The sequence below is a fragment of the Salarias fasciatus genome, chromosome 17 (genome assembly GCF_902148845.1).
Source record: "Salarias fasciatus chromosome 17, fSalaFa1.1, whole genome shotgun sequence".
Classification (NCBI taxonomy): Eukaryota; Metazoa; Chordata; class Actinopteri; order Blenniiformes; family Blenniidae; genus Salarias; species Salarias fasciatus.
This window is the reverse complement of record NC_043761.1, coordinates 1,436,430-1,454,918: the sequence shown is the minus strand read 5'-3', so window position 1 is coordinate 1,454,918 and position 18,489 is coordinate 1,436,430. Positions and strand designations below refer to the sequence as shown.

General features: G+C 50.9%; 1 protein-coding gene across 8 annotated transcripts; it reads right to left on the bottom strand.

Annotated features, from left to right (window-relative positions):
* Positions 1-690: 690 nt before the first annotated feature.
* On the bottom strand, positions 691-18,370 carry eps8a (EGFR pathway substrate 8a, signaling adaptor). 8 transcript variants are annotated; one of them, XM_030113116.1, is made up of 24 exons: positions 18,216-18,370; positions 12,582-12,660; positions 11,715-11,782; positions 11,490-11,546; positions 11,232-11,299; positions 11,000-11,161; positions 10,775-10,924; positions 10,617-10,699; positions 10,405-10,541; positions 10,210-10,283; positions 9,801-9,927; positions 9,568-9,656; positions 9,335-9,409; positions 9,114-9,262; positions 8,769-8,949; positions 8,546-8,682; positions 7,599-7,695; positions 7,308-7,448; positions 7,183-7,218; positions 6,760-6,783; positions 6,411-6,663; positions 6,137-6,332; positions 5,912-6,044; positions 691-3,123 (listed from the first exon to the last, which is right to left on the bottom strand). In XM_030113116.1, exons 2-24 carry the CDS (start codon positions 12,635-12,637, stop codon positions 3,013-3,015), a joined length of 2,604 nt encoding a protein of 867 aa, XP_029968976.1. In that variant the 5' UTR covers positions 12,638-12,660; positions 18,216-18,370; the 3' UTR covers positions 691-3,012. The 8 variants fall into 8 exon arrangements, with proteins under 8 accessions (XP_029968976.1, XP_029968979.1, XP_029968982.1 ...); XM_030113119.1 differs by having other exon boundaries at positions 691-2,925; XM_030113122.1 differs by having other exon boundaries at positions 8,645-8,682.
* Between the last annotated feature and the right edge of the window lie 119 nt (positions 18,371-18,489).

Below are 18,489 nucleotides of genomic sequence, written 5' to 3'. Positions count from 1 at the left end.
AAAAAAAAAACGGCCTTACCAATTTTTTTAGAGTCAAAATTAAGAAAAAAAAATTGGGGTTTTTTTCACTAAAAATGGTCTTACTATAGCCTTATCAATTTTTTAAAGTCAAAATTAAGAAAAAATATTTTTTGCCAATTTTTATGAAAAACGGTCTTATCATACATAGCCTTACCACTTTTTAAAAGTCCAAATTAAGGAATTTTTTTGTAGCCAATTTTCACTAAAAATGGTCTTACTATAGCCTGACCACATTTTCAATTAAAATTAAACTGAAAAATAAGAAAAAAAAATTGTTTTATTTCACATAGCCAAAAGTTTTTTGGCCAATTTTCATGAAAAATGGTCTTACCACTTTTCTAAAGTCAAAATTAAGAAAAAAAATTTTTTTTGGCAATTTTCACTAAAAATGGTCTTACTAAAGCCAAACCACTTTTCTGAAGTAAAAATGAAGAAAAAACGTTTTTTTCCCCAGTTTTCACTAACAATAATCTCACCTGATCACTTCTTTAAAGTCCAAATTAAGAAAAAAATCTTTATATTTTTTCAACAATAACAGTCTTATAGACTTTATATATACTTTTATCTATAGACTTTTTTTCTGGTTGTATTTTTCTGTCTGAAGGGAAAAAGAAGAGCGGGACTCAAACAGCAGTTTGTTTCACTGTTTTATTGCAGATTGAAATGGAAAAAAGGCACCATGAAAACTAAAGTTCACTAAAGTCCTCACGATTGGCCTCTAATGACTAAGAACACCCGATCCGGGTGGAGTACTCCGCCCGGCTCATCACAGCGACGCTACAGTTCAGAGAGAAGCAGAAGAGTCGACTGTTCTCTGGACATTCTCAAAGCTTTTACAGTTTCATTCTCATCACTGAGAATTTCCTCTGCTGCAGAAGTTGGAAATTTATCAGGAGAAAAAAAGTAAATTTGTGTCAACAACAAAGACAATCAATATTTCTTTTTCCAGAGTGTCTGAAGTCAAATGTATTATCAGAAAAACACGGAGCAACTTCAAGATGTCAAAGGTTTTGAAAATACTGATATCAATTTAAAACTACACTGTGCGTGCTATGCTTCTTAACCTCAAATTAAAATAAACTGCGTAGTTTTTTCTCCACAAAATTCAAACTTTTTTGACCTTTTTTCTTTCCAGAATGTTTGCTTATGCTCTGAACGTTGTTTCTAATCAGTTGTTTTCAAAAAGCTTCTGGTCTGTAATGTTTTTTTGCAGGAATGGCTCGACTGTAACTTCTCAGGTAAAAGAAAAAGGTTGAAAAATAATTCATAACAGCAGGAAACTGAGTGTTTATGTCAAGCAATATTTCCAGTGCATCAACAGAAGATATTTCGTTCTTATCTTTTTTCGCCAATGAATGGTCCTACTATAGCCTTACCACTTTATAGTCAAAATTATGACTGTTTTTCCTTTGTTTATTTTTAGACCAATAAGTGGTCTTATTATAGTCTTACCATTTTTTCAAAGTTGACATTTGGGGAAAAAGATATTAACTTTAACAGAAAATGTAATTTTCCTTGAAAGGTTATAATTTAGTAATTTCATCACAACGCTGCATTAAAATTCCTTTGCTTTAATAATTTGATAGTTTTGAAGAGCGTCCTGCTGCGATGCCGACAGACTGTCAGTTCAGTCACGTTTTCTTTATTTTGTTAATTTCATCGTGATGCTACGATGAATCTGAACTGAACGCGACGCCTCAGTGCTGCTGGGAGGTAGAAAACTTTAAGACGGACTGAAGACAACATTTGACATTTCTGTAGAATCCTTTAGAGAACCACTTTCAGAGAGCCCTTTGTTCCGCTTAAAGTTACATTCAATTTTTTTATTTTAAGCAAAATTAGAAACACAGCACCAATAGTTTTTACTTTGTGACATTAAGCCGAGTCACGAGTTCTGTTCTTCAAAAATCTTCCTCTAAAAACAGTCATGAAGAGTCTGAAGTAAAAGAAACAATCATGTTAGAAGATAAAACGCTTATCTGAGAATTTACAGCATAGATACATCACTGTGGGCGGGGCGAGCTTGAATGTGGGTGGAGCTACCTTCACTATGGGCGGGGGTACCGCTGGTGTGGGCGGGGCTTAGAGCAAACATTCATGGAGTCAGTGGAGAAACATTCATTCATTTATCAGAAAAACCTGATTCTCATGGTACAAAGACTCAGTGAAGCAGCGTCTTTAACTTTTCTCATTTCTTTTCTCATCTGCTGATTAGAAACATTCACATATTTGACAAAAAAAATGCCAAGACTAATATATTAATATCTGCATGGTCGCTCTACAGCTTCTCTACTGCTCATAAATTACAGTTTAGAATAAAGTGTTTGTGCTTCTTGATCAGATCCAAAGTGTTTTTTTTGTTCTTTTTATAGAAACTTAAAATAAAAAAAAAATAAAAATGAAAACAGCAGAAAGTTGTTGGCCCAAAAACTCTGAGATTCACATTTGTCACTCTGGAGTCAAGTCGACAGATTTCCGCAGATGTTTGAGCCTCGACGGGATTTTCGCCTCATCCTCTCGATGAAACCACAAAACTTAGGGTTTTTTTTTTGGTGCAGAAAACACCAGAAACGTGGTCGTTGCTCTGCTATTTTGAGAAAGAAAATTTCCATTAAAAAAAAAAAAAAACTTGTTCTGATAAAGAAAACATCTTCAATAATATTTGGATCCAATGATTTTGACAAATTCAGCGGATATGAAGACTTTAATGTGAAAGGTGGATTTTGTTGTGGTTTCATGTTTTCACCGTGAGGCTCGAACACGGCGTCCAGCGGCTGTAACACTGCGCGGCGTCCCGGCGGCGTCCCGGCGGCGTCCCGCCTCTCCTCTCCTCTACGGCGACGAGCTGAGCAGCTCCTGGCGGCGACGCATGATCTCCACGAACTCCGCCCGCTCGGCCGCCGCCTGGAGACGAGAGCGAGGCTGCACACTGAGGAGGAGGAGGAGGAGGGGGCGGGGCCACGGGGACTCGGCGGGCGGGGCCACGGGGACTCAGTGGGCTCCGCCTTCGTCAAAAGACTCCACCCCCGAGTCACAGGTGGAGGCGGCAAGTTTCTCCTGTCGCCTCCTCATGATCTCCTGAAGCTCAGAGCCCGAATTCCTCTGAGAGAGAGAGAGAGAGAGAGAGACAAAGAAAGACAGAGAGAGAGAGTAGTGAGCGAGTAGAGGGAGTGGCGAGACAGAGAGAGAGAGAGAGAGAAGTGAGCGAGTAGAGAGAGTAGCAAGCGAGTCGAGAATGAGAGGAGTGTGAGAGAGACATAGTGCAAGAGAGTAGAGTGAGAGTAAAGCGAGAGAGCGAGAGAGAGAGTAGAGCGAGAGTAGAGAGAGAGTGAACAAACAAGCAAGAGTATAGAAAGTAGAGACAGAATAGATTGAGAGAGAGCGAGAGAGAGAGAAAGACAGAGAGAGTAAAGTGAAAGAGCGAGAACAAGAAACAGTGGAAAGAATGTGAGAGAGAGTAAAGAGAGAGAGTAAAGTGAGAGAGTAAGAAAGAGTGAAAAGACAGAAAGAAAAGAGAGAATAGAGAGCAAAGACAAAGGAGGTGAAGAAGTGGAGAGAAGGACAGAGGCGTTAGGACCCGTCCAGTGATCTGGAGGCTCTGAGGCGTCTGGATCTGGTGAATCCAGTAGATTCCAGCGACTCAGCCTGAAGATCTGAAGCTTCAACATCTAAAATTCACATTGATGTTAAACTACGTTTGTTTTGTACGAAATTTAATCTCAGATACTGAAAACCGTAATTTGCCAATTGTTAAACATTTTTCTGGTAACAGGACTGTCGCAATGAAACTTTATGACGTGATCCTCAGAAGAGTTTTAACTTCCTGTTTGGTTCTTGCCGATCTCGCCAGCAGAACCTGGAGATCGCTCCTCCTCTTTCTGCAGACGCCTCCAGAGCCTCCGCGCCGTTTCTACGCTACTCGGCGTTTCTGCGCAGCGCCGGGATTCACCGACCGGACCAACCTCAGGAAGCCGCCGGCGCCGCCGCAAGCTGCGAACAGGAAGTCCAGGGAGAGGCCTACCGAGCCCGTCAGGAGGCATGCTGGGTAACGGGGAGGGGAGGGGGGGCTTGGCTAACCGGGTGCACAAACATCACCGGAACACCAAGAGCCTGATCGGCTCGGAGAGACAGCGCCCTCTGGTGGCGGAGGTTAAATATCACAGCAGCAATGTAGAGTCGGGAAGGCAGGAGACGAGGGTTCGATTCCCGGCCGACACGTCAACAGCGATCAGAGCCAAACGGTTTCCGTCGAGTTTAGTGAATAAATAACAGAAAAACTGTTCTGATGGTGTTTGACCATTTTGGGGAGTTTGTCGTTCATCCGACGTGCTGATCGGTGATCTTTGTGCATCCAGACACGACTCTCCGCTAACCGGGACGCCGGCTCGGCGTCTCAGCAGGACGCCGGCTGGCCTCGCGCTAAAGGGTCACATCCTGGTCTCTACAGGGGTCAGAGGTCAACGGGCAGCGTGGCGCGGTGGAGTCTGGAGCACAGCCACAGCGGGGAGACGAGCGCCGCCTTAACAAGCCACTAGGAGGACCCAGACGCTTCGTTCTGAGGGCCGGATTACCCACAATGCACCTCCACTGAACCCAGGCAGGGGCAGACCCCGAGCGGACTCGGTTCTGTTACGGATTCTCGTCTGACTGGGTTCGCCGCGAGGAGGAAGCAGAGCGGCGGAATCGGGCCGACAGAACGGAGCCGAGGAGCAGAACCAGCGAGAAGACGATACCTGAGCAGGTCAAAGGTCAGGAGGTCAGAGGAGGTCAGAAGAAAACCTGCAGGAGGCAAAACACACCGACACACCAGAACCTTGGCAGAGCTGGGGGAAACCCGAGCAGGTGACGCACACACACACACACCCCACACCCCACACCACACACACCACACACACACCACACACACACCCCACACCACACACACCACACACCCCCTCACGAACACGCCGACAGACGGCAGGAAGCAGACGTTTCTCACTGACAAGGCCAGGAGGTTTTTTTTTTTTTTTTTCTTATGACAGCATTTAAAATCTAAATAATAAAAAAGGTCTAATAAATAATTTTCAGAAAAAATTAACTCTAAATGAATTTTTGCATCGATCTAGTTTCAGTCTTTCAAACAGGCAAAATGTAAGAAACTGCTTCGTTTTGTGAATATTCTAAATTTAATCCACTCATTGAGGCTGAGAAAAGTCACGTTCAAAACTTAATGTTGAACATTAAAATTTACAATATGTAAAAAAAAAAATGAATATTGAAGATAAAATCAAATCAAGTTTTAATTAAATAAGGCCGATTTTACTGAAAAATAAATAAATCACATAATACCAAACAAATTGAGTCAATAGAAAAATATAATTAAAAAAAAACAAAAATGGAAAAATAATCAAAATAGCTTAAAGAATCATTTTTCTGCTACACAGAGATTCTTGACGTTTGGGGAACATATCAATAACCTAGAAAGGTTTTTATTATTTATTAAAGTTTGAAAACTATAAAGTATTTTTTTTAGTTTTGAGGGAAAATATTTTCCCTAAATTAAAAAAAAAAAAATTACATTTTCTGAGGATAAAAAACTCTTGAGGATAAAGTTGAATTTTTTTTCAAAATAATTTTAACTGTCAAGTTGGTTTGATTCAAAGTTTTAAAATTAAGACGGAGGAAATATTTCCAAAAACCAAATAAATAATCTGATTTTTCTCTGTCAGATTTCATTTTCAGTTTTGGGAATGAAGGGAAAGTTTTGAAACTGGTCTGAGAGCCAGACGGGCTCCACGGCGCCCCCCGCTGGCTCCGGCTGTCTGCTTCCTGCCGCTGGCGTTCGCGCGTCTGATGGACCAATCAGAGGCCTGAAGCTCGCCGGCAGACAGGAAGTGAGCGAGGAACGAACCTCCAGCGCCGCCTTCTGCACCGTCACCTGGCTGAAGACCCGGGCGCCGTCGTCCGGACACACCGTCTTCAGCTCCTCCTTGTTCAGCGAGAAGAGCTGCGCGCCGGTCAGGACGCCCAGCGAGGTGATCGTCCTGCACACACACACACACACGTTTCACACACACACACACACGTTTCACACACACACGCGGCAGCGTGCGCGGCGCCGGGCCGAGCCACTCACACTGGGCTGAAGCCTTTGGCCTGGAGCCACGCCTTCACGTCGTCCGGACTCGAGTCGTACGTGATGCTGACGGACGGCGAGCCGCCGCCGCCGCCGCCGCCTCGTCCGGGAACCGGGAACTTCTTGTGAGCGCTGCGGCCGAGCGTCAGCCGGGTCATCAGCTCGTCCTGGACCTCCTCCATGTTGGACTTCCTGCCTGGATTCAGACAGACGTTCCTTCGTTACCGTCTAGAACCGAACATCCGGACCGCCGTCACCAAGCTCCGCCTCTTACGCCCGGCTGCAGGCTTCGGGGTGTTCTGCTCCCTCAGGGCGGCGCCGGCGGCGGAGCTCTCCCCGGACGTGACGCTGCCCCGCCGGGTCACGGCGGTGCTGGCGGCGCCGGCGGGCTCGGCGGACGGCGGCGGCAGCGGCGGCGTGGGCAGCCGGGACGGGGAGGGCGAGGCGGCGGCGGGCGGCGTCGGGGGCGGAGGCATCGGGGTGGCCGCCGCTTTCCCGGGCAGGAAGTCGGACCTGGAGGTCTGTTTCTACGGAAACAAGGGCCGGAGGTTGGTTTGTTTTCTTCGAGCCGTTTCCATGACGACGGGAAAAGATGGCGGCGGCTCGCCGTGTGCTTCGTTTACCTCGTTAAGTTCTCCGAGCAGCTGCTGCACTCGGGAAAAACAGACCGAGATCAGACACTGAACACACACACACACGCTCCAGAGTAATCTGATTACTCACCTACAAACACACACTGCAAAGTAATCTAATTACTGAGCTACAAACGCACCAGCCTGAAAACCAGCTAAAATAAACCACACACACACACACACACACACACACACACACACACTTTTGTGAGTCTTAAAAAGACACACAAATGTTTGAACCCTGGCTGCTGAGTAATCAGATTACTCACCTGCAAAATCAATAAAACCTCATTTAACTTCTAATTCAGACTCAGTTCGGGTGTAGGAGCTGACGGAGGAGTGTGAAGGAGAAACTAACACACACACACACACACACACACCCCCCTGCAGGCTGGGTCTACACACTGGTCCTACCTTAAACAACTCAAACTCCTTCTTTGGCATCATGAGCTTCAGACGAGAGGACGGACGGATGGAGGTGAGACAGGTCACACAGGACGGTTGCCATGGCGGCGGCGGCGTCGGTTGTTGTTGTTTACCTGGATGGTGTGGCTGTAGACGGGCTCGCCGCGGGCCGTCAGCTCCACCGCCCGGCTGATCTCCAGGATGTTGTTTGGCACGTAGCCCGACGCGCCGCAGCCGTTCCGGACCTTCCACCACTGCTTCCTGTCGTCCAGCACCTGGCAGACCGGACCCGGGGATTAGAGACGCCCGAGTCCCCGCCTCTCAGTTCAAGGAATTACAGACTGAAGTCTGGAGCTTGAAGAAATGAGAGGTGAAGGAAGGAAGAAGAAGAAGAGAGGAGGAATAAACGGAATCTCTCGTTTCACCTCGACGACCTCGTCTCGGAGCACCGACAGCTCGGTGCTGTTTCTGGCCACAAAGTCGTACTTCGATTTGGCATAAAGGGTGTGAACGTCCAAACTCCTGCAACACAGTCAGGGAGAGTCAGAGAGAAAGGGGGAGGAGTCAAATTTCCATTTTACATTTCAGAATGGTTTTGTATTTTATTGATGAAAACTTTAAGAAATAAACCTAAGCAACTTAAAATAAAGTTTTCCTCTGTGACATTCAGCGGCAAAAGACAAAGTAAAATGTTCAACTGAATCAGAAAAATTAAACCAAACGAAAGTAACTAAGCACAGTAAACCGGCCACGTCCGAATAAACTGAATAAATTAAAGATATGAATGTAATCTGCAGCCGTGGAGAAACGACCAGAAGAAACTTCACAAAAAACCAGACAAAAAGACTCATTTAGAGAGAAAAACTCAGGATCCAGACTTCAAGGGTCTGAAAAATAATAACTTGAAGCAGAAACAGCAGAAGATGAAGAAGCAGAAAAAGCAGAAGGCAAAATAAGGAAAAGACAGGATTCACTCAGCAGCCATTATTTCCTGTCTTCACTTCTGAGAACTCCGTGTGGCCTGCAGGTGGCGCCACCACACTCAGTGAGTGGATGAAGAGCAGCTGCTGCTCTGCAGAACATGATCTGCTGCTGTTTGACTTCCTGGTTCACAGAGGAGGAAATATCACAGCTGTTCTACAGATACAAGGAGCAGAACGGTGAGAATCTGTTGAGTTGATTTAGTTTTCTATCATTTTATAAGATTCTGTTGAAAATGTTTCAGTCTGAGAAACTGTTGTGGTTTTGCCTCCATCCATGTCGGTGTGAATTGATCGGTGATCGACTGAGCTGCTGAGCGAGTCATGCTAGCGTCTCGTTAGCGGACAGGCTCCGGTCGGTTCTCCACGGCGTCGTGTGACCCGCCGGTTACCGGTCGACGTGGCGGCCGAAGGCGTGTTTCAACGCCGCCACGGTCGCGTCCTGATCCAGCGACTGCACGCGCCTGATGGAGGCGGCGGGGAGGGCGTACCCGTCGGCGGGGGGGAACCTCTGCAGCGCCACCTGCTGCTGCGGGACAGAAGAAACGCCACAAGTCAGCGACGCCCTGCCGGCGGCAGGAAGCGGCGGAATGGCGTTCGCGCCACGGCTCTGACCTCCGGGTTCAGACGCAGCCTCAGATCCTCCATCTGGTGGATGTCGGCGCCGCTCAGGCTCTCCGTCAGCTGACTGACGTCCTCCCGGCTCCGGATCATCACCGGCAGCATCGGAGGTTCCCAACCGTCACGGAACCGCAACACGCAGGGCGGGAAGTAATGGTCCTTAGGCCACTCCAGCCTGAAGAGGAGGAGACGATCCGGGAAGAACATCAGGACATCATCAGCATAACGCGATTATATGACAAGGAGAACATCAGCGGGACATTCACAGAACGCCGGGAGGACATGCGAGGAACCGTCGGACCGGCAGAGGGAGAACCGGGCTCTCCTGGTGAAGCTCACCGGCACTTGGTCCACCCGTCTCCCAGAGCGACCCACAGGTGGCGCTCCTCGGCCGTGCCGGCGGCGTGGAGGAACTCGATGGCGTCTCTGGTGAGGAGGGGAACCACGACGCTGCGGGCCAGATCCACGCTGCCCGACGTCTGGATGACCTGAGGAGGAGCGGAGAGGAACCGTCAGCGCCGGGGATCCACGCCGGACCGGCCCGAGACCAGACCGCTCACCATCTTCAGAGGCGAGAACAGGAAGTGAACCAGGTCCTCTGCACTCGGGTTCTGAATGTGGTCCTTCAGTTTACCCTGAAAGACACACACACACACACACACACACACACACACACTGAGGGGTGTGTTCAGAAGACCTGCCTCAGGAACTCAGCTGAAACCAGATCAGACCGGCTGGACCTGGTCACATGACCTTCAGTTCACCAGACTAGTTAGCGGCCGGTGTCGGTTACCAGCTGGTTGAAGGCGTGCTTGAACTTCTGCAGACAGTCGACGAACTCGTCCTCGGCTGGAGGTTTGGAGCGCAGCGTCAGGACGCCCTCTGGAGGACCGGAGGACGAACAGCAGTCAGACCAGCCGTTCTGTCTGGGGTTTCTTGGTCGTGTCGTCACGTTCTCCACGTTCTACGCTGAGACTGTTGACTGACCCCCGGGGGGGGGGCACTTACCCCCGGGGGGGCACTTACCCCCGGGCCCTCGCTTCTTGCCCTTCTTGTTCTTCTTCCTCTTGGACAGCTCGCTGAAGGCCTCGGCCGATTTCTGCAGCTTGGTGACGAAGAACTCGATGTCGTCCAGGATGTGATTCAGGATTTGCTGACGGGCCACAAACAACTGTTAGCATGAGCGCCCCCTGCAGGTCACCAGGCTGAGCCTGTGTGTGTGTGTGTGTGTGTGTGTGTGTTATGTAACCAGATTTCCCTGCTCAGCCTCTGTGGACTCTGATTAAATAAAAGTGATCTTCTCTTGGGTTTAATCTCTCATCTTTTGTCCCGTGACCTCGTGTGACCTCCTCCAGCTGCTCGCCGCCCCGAGAGGCTTTATTTAAAAAAAAAAAAAAAAAAAAAAAAAAAAAGAAATAAAGAGGAAGAGGCTCACCACGTCTCGGTCGACTCGAGCCGCCGTCATCTCCAGTGGCTCCCCGTCCTCCAGGAGCTGCTGCTGACGCTCGTCTGCCGAAAACAAAGAAAAACGTTTAAATAGCGTCAGTAAGCGGATGATTCTCGTGTTCCGGACGCGACTCTGATAAAAGCTCGGCTCCAGCGGCCATGCTGGCGTGATGACATCACTCACAGTCCTGCTGCTCATTGGTCCAGGCCGACCAGGCGGCCGCCCGGCTCTTCACGTCCAGCTGTCCGGACGGCGCCGGCGGCTCGGGGGCGGGCGCCGAGGGGGGCGGGGGGATGGCGCCGTCGCTTTTCAGGATCATCCTGCGGACGGACAGGAGGGTGAACCGACCGGCACCAGGGGGCGGGGCTTAAAGCGGACAGGAGACGCGTTCCTACTTCAGAGCTTCCGGACGCTTCTTCACTTTCCCTCCTTTGGCATCGGCGATGGCACTGTCTATGTCGGCGTGGATCAGCGTGGCCTGGTCAGACAGAATACCGATTACCCAACACGTGAATGTTTGTACGACCGTGACGGCGACCCGGCGGCGGCCGACCTTGATGTCGTCACACTGGAAGAGGTGCAGGTCCGGCTTGTTCTGGCCCGACTCTTTACACACCAGCGCCAGGATGGAGTCGTAGCTGCAGGCGTTGGTGACGGCCTGGCAGTGCTGGACGCAGGACACGGGGAAGTTCTCCAGCTCGCTCTGCCGCAGAACGCAACGTCAGAACCAGAACCTCGACCGCCCGGGGGGCCGCGGGCCAGGTCTCCGGGTCCTCACCCTGGTCTCCAGGTCGATGAGGCTGACCGTCTTCTCCTCCACCTGCAGCAGCACCTCCTGCGTCCACACCTTCCCTTTGGCGTCCAGCAGGCGGAGCCGCCGCACGCCGTCCTCCACCGTGATCAGCCCGTCCTTCCGGTCCAGCACGAAGGTGGCGAGGTGCTGAGGGACACGGGAGGAGGACGGTCAGGGCGCCGGAGACGCCGGGGCGGGGTTCGGGGCCGGTACTGACCTCGACGTGGTACTGCGACGTGTCGGTCAGGCTGTTGATGCTGCTCCTGGAGAAATGCTTCCTTTGTTCTGGCAGGAAGAAACGCAGCGGCTCAGTCGCCCGGAAAAACCAACCTGCAGCCTCAACGGCCGAGTCAGCGGCAAGACTTTGACTCCAGAAAGAGCAAAGTCAGAGTCCGAATCACTGAACCAGCACACACGCACACACACACACACACACACCAAGCGGCATGCAGAAACACACACGGCCTCGGCTCACTTTGACTTTTCTTTTTGTGTTTGGACGACGAGCGGAGGAAATACATTTCATCTGATCCTGTTAACGAGGACAGAAGACATGTAGACCATCAAGCGGGGGACGGATCAGGGGCGGGGGGGCGGGGGGGACAAACAGGACGAGACGGACAAACAAACACAACAAACAAACAAAACAAAACAAAATGGGCAGAAACTACAAAACCACGACGGGCGGCTTTGAACTCACCGTTTGTGATTTTGGCACCAGGCTTGGTTTTGTTCCTGGGAGGTTCAGGAGACCGAGAGTCGTGACCGCTGAGACACACACACACACACACACACACACACTTCATGAGCCGACACACAACATCTAACACAAACCAGAGGCTGCAGACAGAACTCTGGTTTTGATCACTGATCATCATGTTGAGTCTCATGTTTCCAGAGTCAAGCTCCAGAACCACGTCCCAGAGTCCCCGGGTCCTGGAGCCGGTTCAGAGCAGTGATCTTCCTTCATCTGATCCAGATCCTGAACTCAACCCGGGTCCTGGATCAGGTTCTGGACCAGAACTTCACTCAGATGTGGGAACAGAGTTTTGACTCTTGGTTCATTTCAGATGGAGCCTGGACTAAAACCTGGACCCGGTTCTGGACCGGAGTCTTCTGTTGAGCCGTGACCTGGTTTCAGCGCGGCCCGGTCTATCGGTCTGCCGGTCGGACGGCGTCCGTCTGAGACGTGTGTCGAGTTTCTGCCGCCATTAAAGATTCATGCGGCGTTTCTCAGAAACAAACCGAGTCGCAGCAATATTTAACCGCAGCGATCAGCGGCGCCACGAGGCTGCTGGGTAATCTCCAGGACCCGCCGGACACGGTCCGGGTCCGAGAGCCGGCCAGAGGGAGAACGGCGGTCCGCAGAACCCGAACCGCCCAGACCGCAGGAGTGGGGGGAACAACTGGAGGGCCGGGTCCGATCGACAGAGGGCGAGACTGGACCGGCTGCACCACACAGCCGAGTGTGTGTGTGTGTGTGTGTGTGTGTGTGTGTGTGTGTGTGTGTGTGTGTGTGGTTTGGACACAGATAAGGTGACTGAGGATGTTTTGGAGGGAAACTCACTTGATCTGGGAGCCGAAGACGCCCGAGGCGACAGCCGGAGACTCATATCCGTTCATGCTGCTTCACCGTGGACAGTCAGCTGGAGGAGACACACACACACACACATTAATGCTACACACACACTCCAGCAGCTGTAGGAGTGTGTGAAGGCGTGACTGGCTGGTTCCTGTGGAGCAGAAACATTCAGGCTCAGATTAAACTTGAAAACACAAAAGACCCCCAATGATTTATGTCCGAGAGAGAACATCCTCAGTGTGTGTGTGTGTGTGTGTGTGTGTGTGTGTGTGTGTGTGTCTCTCAGACACTTGTGATTGCTTTTCCCACGACTCCTTGTTTTACTCTGACTCCATGACAACAGGCCTGCAGGTACAGTATCTGCAGGGAGGAGGAAATCCCTCTTTCACCCCGCCAGCACAGCCCTGAGTGTGTGTGTGTGTGTGTGTGTGTGTGTGTGTGTGTGTGTGTGTGTTATATATGGGAAAACCCTGGAGCACTTACAATACATAAAACACTGTAACTCTGAGGTTACGGTGTGAAGCTGGGCTGCAGCAACAAGTTGAGCGTTCACAGCTTTTCTAGAGCTATGATGAGCAGAATCTGGATCGGATCTGAATTTCTTGCGTCACTTTAGCGTCCTGCTTTTCGTGTTTCTGTTCGTCTTGTGATAAAATAAAAACCCCGGTTCGGTCACGTTGGGATTCGTCGCTGAAGGAGCTTCGACAGATATTTTCTCCACTTTTTATCCAGGAAGTAAAACAATAAGTAACAAGTGAAGTTTCCATTCAGGCTCAGCTGAAGGTCTTCAAAGCTCCAACATGGTCGCATAACGTTCCAAATAATAAAATGTAGCAAGAAATCCAGAACGCCGTTTCATTTATAACCAGGATCTGTCTCCACTCCAGTCCTGTGAATCAGCTGTGAGGAAGAGGAGGACTCCTCCTCCTCCTCCTCTTGTGACGCCACTGTGCGGACAAATGAAAGCCCCAGCAGGGAGGTCGGAGGTCGCGGTGACGCAGCCTCTTATCGGTGTGTGAGGAGACTCCTTCGACAAACAAACAGAGGCTCACAGAGGCGTGAGGCGGAACCCGATCAGCTTCGGAGCTGTTCCTCCTGCTGGACGCGAGACGCTCGGTACGACGTCCGGACGTCCCGGACGTCCTGCAGCCCGGCAGCGTCCTCGTCTCGCAGCCGGAACAGCGTCCAAAGCAAACCTCAGCAGCACAGAGCACCACCAGAGTCAACACGGTCCAGCAGACCGAGCTGAGGCGAGTCCAGGGAACTCCAGGACCCGGATCCGGGATCAGACCTCATTTTCAGTCTGTCCTCAGCTCCGGCCGTAAACTTCCTCCTCGGTGACTCATTAAACCGATCAGCTGTTCTCTGATTGGATGGAACCGCAGCGGGGCCTTGTTTGCAGGTTTTCTCTAAACCGCGAGTGTTAATGATTTACGGCGCAGGAGCAGCGGCGAGGTCATCTCCGCTGCACGTTTCGCCTTTTTAAATCAGTCATTAGATAATTCAGATCGCCGTCGCCACGGAGACCGGCTCCTGATCACCACTGCAGTTCCAATCAATAAACCTGAGCTGCTGCGTCAGAACTGTTCAGACCGAAGTTTACTTTTCTCTCAGAGTTCTGTATTTATTTAATTTGTCTCCCAGACGGGCGTCTGTGACCTCCGACCCCGTGACGGCCAGCGCCACCAGCAGGACGCGGTCGGGTCGATTGATGAGCGGCGGGGCGATCGAGCCGCTCTGCTCTCATTAATCTGAGACCTACATTCACAGAGCGGGACGCTTCGCTCAGCCCAGCAGGCGGACGGACCGGTCGGGTTTTTAGAAACGACGCAACTGAAACATGAAAAGAAGACGACGCAACTCGCAGCGGAACACGGAGGAAACTCGGAGACCGGGTCGCAGCTGTTTTCAAAAAGTTGCGTTTTCTGCCATTTAAACAGAAATGGAGTTGGAGCGTTTCAAAAAGTTCCACCTCGGGAGCCGTTTCTCAAAAAGCTGCTCCGACACAACAAACCGTCGCCACAGCTTCACCTGCAGCTCGCCTTAAAGGGCCGGCGCTCACCCACGGTAATCCTCCTACGGCTGAGGACTCGGCGCCGCACAGGGGGTCCGTCTGCACAGGACACACACTGACACACACTGACACACACTGACACACACTGACACACACTGACACACACTGACACACACTGACACACACAGCTCCCAGAGGATCCTCAGACACTGACAGGAAGTTGAAAGCAGGCCGAGTCTCGGAGGTCCTCCAGCTCCTCTGAACCTCTCTCTTCCTGTGAAACCATGAAATGTGAAGCAGGAGTCCAGCCTCCTGCAGGATTCCTCACTTCAGGCTGTTTGAGGTTTTTCACTTCCAGTTTCTTGTTGATCAGTGTGTCAGTCACACACACACACACACACACACACACACGTCATCGTCATCGACTGACACAGATACACCGGCATCGCGCCAAACCGGGAAAAGTGACAGAACGTCCAGCTCTACGGCCTGCAGCTCCTCCGAGTCCACTGTTCTACTCGCAGTAAATCCTTTAACGGCGTCCGGCTTCGTGCTCGGCGTTCCCCAAACACCCATCTTCACGTGACACACACACACTCACACACCTTCACGTCAGGCTGCAGGAAAAACCACTTCCTGTCCAACAACCCGTCCCCTCCGAGTCCAGCGGCGTCTTCTCACAGTCTGTCTTCAAGTTACTCCACGTTTGTATCGTTTGTGTGTCGCTCGGCGTCTGAAACAAACGTCCGGCGGCGTGGCGTCACTACGAGAAGCTTCCCGTCTCCGTCTCAGACATCGTCGTCATGGAAACAAGTCGCGAAAAATGACCGAAGTTTGTCGTTTTCACAAGAAAACGTGAACAGAAACTGATCTGAACAGGCGTCTGTGTGTGTGTGAGTGAGTGTGTGTGTGTCCTACCTGTGTGTGTGTGTGTGTGTGTGTGTGTGTGTGTCCACCCTGCGAGGGTCCTCAGGTGTGTCGAGGCTGCAGCTCCTGTCAGATTAAAGCGTCCTGCAGGATTTACCGCAGCAGCTTTTCCACCGGCCTAAGCTGCTAATTGATGACTAATGACGGCCGGGCGGGGGAGGGGCGAGGGGGCGGGGCCTGCAGAGGAAACGCCGCACCACGGAAGGCTCCTCAACGCACCACAAGGAAGGGGTCAGAGGTCACACGGGAGGCGTTCAGGCGCAGGATGGAGCGTGGGACATTTAGCGTCTAAATCAGGGGTGTCAAACATGAGGCCCGCAGATCAAAGCAGGCCTGCAGCAGAGTCCGGTGTGGGTCAGGAAACGACCGATCACGCTGCGAGAACCGGAGTTCAGGGCCATGAGCAAGGCAGCCGGGGGGAGTTCTCACGAACGCAGCAGTGAAGGAGTTCTGTTGGACGCGTCACTGGATTCTGCAGCCGGGCGCTTCGACCCCGGAGGTGAGAAGAGGCTCCGCCCCCTCGCGCCTGCCGGCTAACCTGAACTCTGATGACGGCATCGCGGCGTTTCGACTCGCGGGGAAACTCGACCCCCGAGTTTCCCGTTTCAATCCCACAATTCAGCAGGGCGGCGCCGCAAACACCTGGCAGGTACAGTTACATCAACCCATCGTCATGGCAACCCCACACACACACACACACACACAGACAGGCGTTTGATTCCCTCTGTGGAGCAGCGGTTTGCTGTGTTTACATTCCCGGGCTCGATCGTCCCGCAGAGAGACGACAAACTTCCAGAAATAACCGGAGCAGCAGCTGGACGAGCGTTTCCCACCGAGCAGCAGACTGTAATCCCACTCAGACGTTCCCCGATTACACAACCGCTGCACACAGCGCAGAGGTCAAAGGTCGCTTCAGAGAGTGCGCCCAATTCTGACCTCCAGGAATCAAACACCTGCCGGGGACGCTGAAGGGGCCGCACGCCCAAACCGCTGCACAAGAAAACCAACTGCTACCAAAACTCAAGGTTAAGCAGATCAAAGATTAGAGGAGACGCTGCGGCCAATCACGGCACAGCTTACTGGGGAGGCGAGCAGGGACGAGAAGGAGAGACAACAACAAAGACTAAACAGTAAAGTGACTCAAAAGTCAAAGAGCAAAAACAAAAAGTCATGACAAAGACAGAAAGACTGATAAACACACACACACACACACACACACACACACACACAGCACACAAGATAAGAAAAAAGGACAAGGATTGTATTAGAAGATAGAAAAATATGCAAACAACAAACAAAAAGACACAAAAACAGAAAAAACGGTGATATGAAAAATGGAGAATAGAAAAACACCAGAGCAAAAACAACAGTAACACAAAACAGCAAGAACACTAGTTTAAAGGAGGGACAGATCGGCCCACAGTGATGCCAGAAGACGGAATAAAAACTAAACAAAGACGCAAAACAACGAACATGGTCAGAGAAAAATACAAAGGTACTAAATAAGTTCATGTTCTGAAAAATTCAAGCAGAAAGTAAATTTTCAAACATGAAGGAAGCAAGAATGAACTGAAAGAAGCACAAAAAGCGCAAAAAAATGAAGAAAGTGAACGACTGAAAAGAAAAACCACCACGCACGTGCGGCCCTCCGCTTCAGTCTCGCGGTTAAATCATAATGTTTATGTTTACGTCACGCAGGTAAACAAACGTGTTCACGCGCACCTGCACGGCGCGCTTCTGGAAACGTCTTTGACCCTCTGCAGGATCACCGGAACAACCGGCCCGGTCCCCGCTCACCTGTCCGTCACGCGCAGCCGGTACCGGCCGGTTCGCAGCACCGGGAGACCTCCCGGTAACCCCGGAGGGAACAAAGCGGAGGCCGAGCCCGAGGAAAGCATCCCCGTCAACAGGCGTCCGTCCCCGGCTGTGGGCTCCGTGAGCACTCGGTCCACCACCGCAAAAACACCTGCCGGTCCGGAGTCCGGTTCCGTTTCCAGGTGTTTTCCGGTGGTTTTAACCCACAAACATGGAGAAACGCCGCAAAGCGTGCAGCTGCCCTTCACCTTCATTTTCTCACATGACACACAGCAGCACCGGGCTCCATTTAAAAGTCAGTCCTTTAAAGTACAATAACAAAATTCATCAAAATAAATTAATTATCCGATCATGAAACTGTCCTTAGAAGACGTGTGTCAATATGTTAATAAATTCGGCTTGATTCAAATCAAGTATTAGGCAAGCAAATGTTTAAAAATCGTCCATTAAAACTTCGATTGAGCCTTCACATCCCGTTCACCATTTACCTAAACAAGGCAGCAGGAACAACAGGAGGAGTGACACGAAAAGTTTGATTTAAACTCACTTAACGCATGTCTCTGATATTACTGCAAGCCGAAATTATAACATGCCTCTAAACTTCCAGTTAAGCCTTCAACCGCGTCCATACCTCGTTTCAAACGGCCGTATTCCCATATAATGTGATTTTTCAGACGGACTCTGGTGAGTGACCGCAGGCTGCCTCTTGCAGCAGATCAAGTTGCCCCTCCGCGTTTCAAAACCCGAGGCGGCCGCTGATGAGCCGACATTTACCCACCGGGATCCCCCGGTGTGATCCGGGAGGGTGGCGGGCTCCCGGTACGATACGGGGTTTGCGGAGTCTCCCGGTAAATCGCCGTTACCTGCAGGTGTGGCTTCCTCCGACGGTCCCGGTGAAATCAGCGGCTCATGGCACGGACCGGTGCAGCGCTCCGGGTCTCCGGGTTTCCGGGTCCCCGCTGTCCGGCTCTCTCCTCCCGCTGCTTCGCGTCCGGAACCGTCACGCCGGAGGCTCGTTAAAAAAATACAAACTTGCCTTTGAGTCGCTTTCCAGCAGCCTGCAGGGGGCGGGGCTTATCGCCGAGACATGATTGACAAGCCGTGGCCACGCCCCTCACCGGAGTAATTGATTAATCA

Bases quoted from the DNA above. Each gene is read 5' to 3' on its own strand.
- eps8a (XM_030113116.1), bottom strand. From the start codon at position 12,637: ATGAACGGATATGAGTCTCCGGCTGTCGCCTCGGGCGTCTTCGGCTCC. The intron at 11,547-11,714 runs GTGAGTTCAAAG...CCTCGTTAACAG, and splicing joins TGGTGCCAAAATCACAAACG to GATCAGATGAAATGTATTTC. The intron at 7,449-7,598 runs GTGAAACGAGAG...CCGGTCTGCCAG, and splicing joins TCCGAGACGAGGTCGTCGAG to GTGCTGGACGACAGGAAGCA.